Consider the following 8,448-nt stretch of genomic DNA (forward strand, 5'->3'; position numbering starts at 1 on the left):
AAAAAAAAATATACAAAGTGCCCTGACTGGTTTGGCTCAGCGGATAGAGCGTTGGCCTAAGGACTGAAGGGTCCCGGGTTCGATTCTGGTCAAGGGCATGTACCTTGGTTGCGGGCACATCCCCAGTGGGGAGTGTGCAGGAGGCAGCTGATCGATGTTTCTCTCTCATCAATGTTTCTAACTCTCTATCCCTCTCTCTTCCTCTCTGTAAAAAATCAATAAAATAAAATAAAAAAATACACAAAGTACTACCAGGATATTGGCAACTTGGAGACTGCTTAAATCCGGGGTGGCGGGGAGGGGATAATTTCTCTAAAAGGTGAGATTTATAAAAAAGGTCAACTCCTAAATCTACTTAAAGTCAATTTCCTAAACTGTAGATCTCAAATACCTTAGCACCAATGAACTGCCAGAATCCTAAAACAATGTCCAGATAAAACATCCACAGGCCTGAGGAAGGAGACACAATACAGACCGAGAGAGATGTGGGCTGGATGTTAACATCACACTGGTCCTGACCTCAGGCGGTGAGCACACCCACCTGTGACCTACACAGGCCTCAGCAATGCCCGGCCAACAGGTGGATGTGAGCCTGAGACAGGACCTTGTGAGGCACATCCCCTTAAGTCAGCGGTTCTCAACCTGTGGGTCGCGACCCCTTTGGGGGTCGAACAACCCTTTCACAGGGGTCGCCTAAGACCACTGGAAAACACATATATAATTACAAATTGTTTTTGTGATTAATCACTTTGCTTTAATTATGTTCAATTTGTAACAATGAAAATATATCCTGAGTATCAGATATTTACATTACGATTCATAACAGTAGCAAAATTACAGTTATGAAGTAGCAAGGAAAATAATTTTATGGTTGGGGGTCACCACAACATGAGAAACTGTATTAAAGGGTCGTGGCATTAGGAAGGTTGAGAACCACTGCCTTAAGTCTAGATGAAATCCAGAGCCAAAACCATACCCCAGTAATGATTATGGGTAGATTCATACATTCCAATAAAAGGGCTTCCAAACCAGAAATCTTTCAACTTCACAGTTGACAACATATTTGTCCATAAATTCTGAAAAGGAATTTCTTTTTTTAAAAATTGATTTCAGAGAGGAGAGGGGGAAAGAGAGATAGAAACATCAATGATGAGAGAGAATCATTGATTGGCTGCCCCCTGCATGGTCCACATTGGGGATAAAACTGTGACCTCCCGGTTCATAGGTCGACAGTCAACCACTGAGCCATGCTGGCTGGGCTGAAAAGGAATTTCTTTTCTTTTCTTTAATTTTTATTATTTTCTTAAATCCTCACCCGAGGATATTTTTCCATTGATTTTTAGAGAGAGTGGAAGAGAGAGGGAAAGACAGAGAGAAACACTGATCTGAGAGAAACACAATGATAGGTTGTCTCCAGCAGGAGTCCTGACCAGCGCCCAGGCTGGGGAGGAGCTTGCAACTGCAGTACTGCCCTTGACCGAATCAAACCCCGACCCTTGGGTCTGCAGCCGACGCTCTGAGCCAAACTGGCTAGGGCTGAAAAGGAATTTCTAATGGGGGAAACAGCACCCTCTCCTCTGCCTGGGGACTGTTAGATGGGCTCCTGACCCTTCCAGGCTGTGAGACCCTCAGCAGAGTCTTGTGAGAGAACATTTCCCATGAGCGTCATTCATTTGTTCACACATATAGCTCTATACTCAAGAGAAATCTGAAAACACTAGAACCTAGACTTCTGGAAACACCTAATTCTACTTTCAAAAACCAATAGGACAACAACACTAAAAAACTCTTATCAGTAAAAAAAAAATGCACTTATAATTTAAAAGAGATGAAAGTCTCCAAATTTGTTTAAGAGAAGCACATCGCCTCACCTCACCACGGGGTCATTCTGATCATTGTAAACATTTATTCGGCCCACAAACCTGGCAACAGAAAAGTTAGGTTAGTGGTACAGCAGCAACACGGGGGTCGGCGACCCTGCGGGAAAGAGGCAGACTGGAAGTGCCCTGGCTTACACCTGCCTTCCTGTTTCTACGAAAGGAGGGATGTGCGCTCACACCTGGGATTCTTTACACAAAAGGACATCTGTGTGTAGCTAAACCACTCTATCTTCCCTCTCTTTCTTGGTCTACTTTCTGTTCTTATTACCCCAGGACTTAAATGATTTTCTTTTAAAATCACTTCCTCAAAGTAGAAAAAATTATTTTTTCTGCAACAAATCTAGTTTCATTAAGCCACTTCTAATGTTTGCATAAGTAGCTATAGATTTAAATGTTGTCGGACTCTGAAAATATATAAGTAACCTATTTTTAACTCAGTCTTAACTTTAAAGCAGTGATTGACATTCTCTTTCCAAACCCCCAGGCCAGTAGACTATTTGGGGTGGAGAGCAAGAACAGCATTTAAGGCAATAAAGAGATACTCGTGGGGAGCACAGATCTTACCTGTAGAGGTCGGGCTGGGGCTGCTCGCACTCAATGGTAGCATGGAGGCCATCTATCTCTTCTTCTGTTTGAAATCCCTTTGTGTCTGGAACTGCATAATGTGTCTGCAGATTACAAGAAATGCGAATTCACAACAAAATGAACAACACAAACCTGGCAGCCAGTGCCTCCAATCCCAGGGCAGCATTGACGACCAATTTTTTGTGCATATAAATAAGACCGATGATGACGCCTGGCTAGCATATGAGAGAAGTATAATAAAGAGTTTGAAAACATTAAAAGTTATAGATTTATAGATTACTGCTGTTTTTCTTATATCTACTAGGTGCCAGAAAGTTCTTCCATTCTTACCCAGTTTCCTCAACTTAAAACTAATAGCAGTGTTGGGAATTCTTCTTCAAAATTAGATACCTCGGTTTATCTATCATGGTGGTGACTATCAATTAGGAAACAAATTTAAGAGCTAAAATATTCCCTTTTGTTTATATAATATCCTATTGATTATAGCAGGGGTGGGGAAGCTTTTTTCTGCCAAGGGCCATTTGAATATTTATAACAACATCCACTTAATATAAATTTATGTTGCTATGAAAGAAGCTCCTAGATTTATTGCATTTTGAGTCCCACCTGGGGTTGCCTAGGCAGGGCCAGACCAAATGATTTCACGGGCCTCATGTGGCCCGCGGGAGACGTTCCCCACCCCTGGTTTACAGAGAGCTGTCATCAGCATCAGGAACTGCCTTCGCCTGACACGGGGGAATGTAAGCTTTCTGCATAGCTACTCACTTGGCTCCTCGAACCTTAATGTTCATCAGAATCACCACAGAGAGCTTGTAAGGCACTGACTCCTGGAACCCACCAGGGACCATGTTAGAAATGCAATCCTCAGGCCTCATCCCAGCTTTCTGATGCCGAGGGTCTGGAGTGGGATCCGAGGCCTGCATTTCTAACATGATCCTACATGATGCCTAAGCTGCTGGGCTGGGGCCCCATTTGGAGACCATGGGGCCAGATGGTATTAGTAAGCAGGGACAGACAGGAGGGCTCGCCTTGGGAGGAGAGAGGAAAGAAACACTCGTGCATGAGGGCCTGGTGAAGGAGAACACACCGCTACGTCTCCTCTTACCTGTCTCTCTAATGATCAAGTGTTAGACACATAAAATGTTCAATAAATCAAAACTAACAGGAGATATGATCACGGCAACCGCAGCAGGATTTGTCACATTTCAGGGCATTTATCGAACACTTTGGGAAAATTTCTAGTTATGTCTCACAGACGCCCCTAGAAGACAGGTTTGTCCCTGTTTTATGGATGTGGAAACTCCAGGGAGGCCAGGTGTCTGCCACGGTCATGAGTAATGAATGTGACCAGCGCAGGAGTCCCCCTTCCCAATCTCCTCTTAAGCAAAGGGCTCAGATCTAGCCAGCCACCCAAGCCAAAGCCAACGCACAGAAATGACGCCGGAGGGCACGCATTCAAGATGCTGAACACACCACGCCAAAGGTCAAAGGAAAATGTGGACTCGAATATCAGCAGTTCCGGACGGCTGTAAATTTTACCTGAGAAGTGATACACCTGGAGGCCTGCAGCATCTGTTCACGGTGATGCTGAGACCTCTGTGAGCAGCCACATCCCTCCCGGGCGAGGGGAGGAGCGGGCAGCCCACTGCCCACAGTGAGGCTGTGGGTGGCTCACTTGTTTTGTTTATTTATTACAGTGTATTCATCCAGCACTTGGTTATTAGAGAGGAAGACACGAGGAGAGTTAGAGGTGTGTCCTGTCAGAAAGGACTGGCACATACACTCCTCACGCTCCAGAGACCGGTGGCAGGTTACAATAAACACCTGAAACCCAGCCCCAGGGATTTCCATTCCCAGAATCACTGTTGCTCACAATGGCTTGTGCCAGAATGCCAACTCCGTTGGGGTGTGCTACATAGAAAATGTGAAAGTAAATGCCGAGAAACCCCACAGGGCTTTGTACAACGATACCATGAATTATCCTTAAAAGATTAGCATATTCTTTAGGGTTTTGCAAAAAAAAAAAAAATTCTCTTTCTCATCCTAGAAATTGCCTATATTCATAGGTATCGTTTAAGTATCGTGTTAGAGTTGCAATTTTGTGACCTAATGCCTTGATTCCATTGAGATATACTCACTCTTATAAACTCCTTGGAAGCTTCCTGATTTTTTAAATAATGAAAACCTTAAAATTAATAGTGATATGTTCTATTCTCTCGTGATTGTTAATTAAAATGTGTAGCATCAGCTACCAGTACAGAATTCCATACTGAATGTAAGAAATTAATTATAACCTCAGATATTTATTAAAATATTTTAACAAAAAGACACTCATTGGAGTAACCGTGAGTGCGGCAAAAATCTAGACTCGTGTGGGACTTTTTACATAATTCCAGGGGAGTAAAGACACTAATTCTGACTGGTGAAATGAAAACTCTCAAAATTTCAGCAATCAATTCATTACTTCCCTTTGGTATCTCTGCTAAAGGACACAACTACATAAATAACATGAAGTTATTTCTGTTAACTCAATGGCTGGATGTTATGAATACCGAGGGTGGAAAGAAAAAAGTAGAAAACAGAAAGAAACGAAAGTAAAAAAACACAAGAAACGGACTTCTGGCCAGCACAAGTCCCTGGGTTTCCACTGAAAGCTGATTTCCAGACATGATGTAGTTTCTAGCCCCGCAAGCACAGCTGGGGAAGGAAGGGGAGGCCGCACAGGATCTCCAGCAAAAGGCACGTTACTTTGTGACTTGACTCTCCATCTAGGCTGGTGGTTGTCACGTGGCAGGTCCCGTCTCCCCGGCTGCTGGAGAGGAAGATCAAGTCACAGGGGAAGGACTCATCCTCCTTGACCATGACGATGTCCCCGACCTGCAGGACAGACAGACAGACAGTGCCATCAAATGAACCCTGCCACTGTGCAGCAAGGTTTCCTTTTTCCTAATGTGCCAGTCGATACTCACAGATACCATTATGGTGTTTGTTTACCGGAGGATATATGGATGCTAATGTGACTCTAGAGAAAGATCATTTCCCAGGCATTTTGCCCAAACGGAGGACAGACCAGGTGAGGTTTCAATGTACCAATTTTAGATCTGAGAAGCATCAAAGTGCATTACGATTGAGTATTTTGCAATGGAAACACAAACATCCATAACAGGATTACCCTTGATTCAGCCCAAAAGGATGAGTTCTAGTGTTTCATTAATGGGTCCAAGTGGGAATTATCCTTGGAGGAAGGCGCTGACTTAAAACCACGTGTCCCATAAACCAGGTAGGAGAGTTCTAAACACTGGCTGAACAACAGAACCAAGACACTGTCCAGATCACACAAGCGGGACTAAGAAGAATGCAGAAGTGGCAATCACCTTTATTTATTTATTTTTTTTCTTTTATTTTTATTTTTATTATTATTTATTACAAAGGGTATTACATGACACTCTGTTTGAGGCAGTTCTGCCTCTGTATCTATTATTGTTCAAAAGTTTATAATGGTCTCAATTATCCATGAAAAAGTGGCAATCACCTTTAAAAAACTAGAACAAAAAAGAGCCACAGAACGTTTGTCATAAGGATTTTTAAATAAGATGAAACATCCCACTTTTTGTGTCATCACCAACCAAGACATCTAAATGACCTCCCAGAAAGGCCCCTTTTCTCTGGTTGTGACTTCAGGCTTTGTGTCAGGAAGGCAAATGACCATGAAAATCAGGACGACTAGCCAGAGGGTTCAAATCCTTCCAAGCGCCTGGATGTTCCTGCTGCCACTGCAGGTGCTTCCAGAATCAGGACTTCAGCGTGCTTCTGCCTGCACTGTAAGTGCAGTTCCCTGTCACACTCCATTACTGCCCCAACTGAGTGTCTGAGAACTTCACATTGGAGGGTTATTCCTCAACTAGATCTTTGTGTTCAGTGAAATCCCCACAGAAAATCCCAGAAAGATTTTCGTAGACACAGATGGGCTTATGCTAAAAGTTACGTGGAAAGGTGTACGCCTAGAATAGCTACAACACTCCTGATCAAGAGGAATGAAGGGGGGAGTCACTCTGCCGATGTGAAGCTTCCTATGCAGCTGGAGTAGCCGGGATGTGCTGGTACTGGCAGAGCACTGGCACAAAGAGCAATGAAACAGAACAGAGCACAGTGAGACTGGGCCACACAAAAGGCTTCCGACTGACTAACTACGACAAAAGCAAAAAAACAATTCAATGGAGAAGGAACAGCCTTTCCATCAAATGATAGTAGAACAATTGGGCAATGATAGGAAAAAAAAAAAAAGGAAGCTTTGCCCTAAACCTCACATTTTATGTGAAAATTAATTCCAAATGGAGTGTGAATTTAAATGTAAAACATAAAACTGTTAGAAAAACAGTGCAGAACATCTGTGGGCTCCAAGTTAGGCAAAGAACTCTTAATCGTTTTTAAATAATAGAGGGATAGAGAGATAGAAACATTGGTAGAGAGAAATATTATCTATCAGTTGCCTCCTGCATGCCCTGCACTAGGGATGGAGCAGGCAACCCAGGCATGTGCCCTGATTGGGAATTGAACCAACAACCTCTTGGTTCTTGGGTTGACACTCAACTGCTGAGCAACACCGACCGGGCCAGAGCTCTTAATCTTGACACTAAAAGCATGATCCATAAAAGGGGAAAAAAATCAATAAATTGGACTTCATCAAAATTTTAGTTTTATTTTTTTAATATACTTTATTGATTTTTTTACAGAGAGGAAGGGAGAGGGATAGAGAGTTAGAAACATGGATGAGAGAGAAACATCGATCAGCTGCCTCCTGCACACCCCCTCTGGGGATGTGCCTGCAACCAAGGTACATGCCCTTGACCGGAATCGAACCTGGGACCCTTCACTCTGCAGGCTGATGCTCTATCCACTGAGCCAACCGGTTGGGGCCTTCATCAAAATTTTAAAACTTTGCTTTGTGAATACCCCATTAAGGGAATTCTGACAAAGGACTAATATTTAGAATATATAAATTTTCAAAATTCATCAGTAAAAACTAGAAAATAAGTAAAAGACATAAAGAATTGTTGTTGCTTTTATCCCACAGAAAGAGGATACACAGATGGCAAATAAACACATGGGAAGATATTCAACATGGTTAGCCAGTCGGGAGATGCAAATTTAAACCTCACTGAGATATCAGAATGACTAAACTGAAAAATAGTGCCAACACCAAATGCTGGTGACAATGTGCAGAAACTGGATCTCTCACACATTGCTAATAGGAATGGAAAATTGCCCAGCACTCTGGGAAATTTTTTGGCAATTCCTCTTAAAACTAAAAATGGATTTGCTCTGTGACCCAACAATTCAACTCTTGAGCTGTTATGCCAGAGAAATGGAAATTTTATTCATACCAAAACCTGCATACAAGTATTCATAGCAGCTTTATTCATAATAGCCCCAAACTGGAAAAGATGTACTAGTAAATGTCCTTCAATTGTTGAATGCAAGCAAACTCTGATCTAACCCACACCATGGTCTCATCAATAAAAGGTAGGAGCGACCGATACAAACAACAAGGGTGAAATCAAGGGAATGAGGCTGAGTGAAAAAAGCCAGTCCCAAAAGGTTTCTGACTGTGCGATTCCATTTCTGTAATGACATTCTTGAAATTATAGAGATGGACAAATTAAAGGTTCCTTTTCTAATAGCCTGGTGCAGCCTCTGAGGGCCTGAGCCATTATGGCCAATGAAAGATGATGCCTAGAGTCACAAAGGATGCCTGATTGTTCTTCCTAGTCTCACAGTCGATTGAGAATCCTCTGGTTTGCACAGGCTGGATACAGAGCAGACATTTCTCACAGAGGATCAATGCACTAAAAATTCAATTTTCTGCTGGTGGACACAGCTTAGGTATGTTTTTAAAGAAAGAGATGTTTATTAAAGAGATGTTTATAACAAATTGTCAGTTGTAAAAATCGTCACAGGGATCTAGAGTAAACCATAGGGACTA

The 8,448-nt window shown here is 42.6% G+C and overlaps 1 protein-coding gene across 1 annotated transcript in view; it reads right to left on the minus strand.

Moving 5' to 3' along the window:
- ATP11A (ATPase, class VI, type 11A) overlaps window positions 1–8,448 on the minus strand; it is an 88,242-nt gene that overhangs the window by 47,786 nt on the left and 32,008 nt on the right. Inside the window, exons 6-8 of the mRNA XM_006770679.2 lie at window positions 5,214–5,342; window positions 2,445–2,548; window positions 1,872–1,922 (exon numbers count right to left, since the gene is read on the minus strand). Of these exons, the coding sequence (XP_006770742.1) occupies window positions 1,872–1,922; window positions 2,445–2,548; window positions 5,214–5,342 (284 nt within the window). The remainder of the gene's footprint in view (window positions 1–1,871; window positions 1,923–2,444; window positions 2,549–5,213; window positions 5,343–8,448) is intronic.

Source organism: Myotis davidii, unplaced genomic scaffold (assembly GCF_000327345.1).
Source record: "Myotis davidii unplaced genomic scaffold, ASM32734v1 scaffold242, whole genome shotgun sequence".
Classification (NCBI taxonomy): domain Eukaryota; kingdom Metazoa; phylum Chordata; class Mammalia; order Chiroptera; family Vespertilionidae; genus Myotis; species Myotis davidii.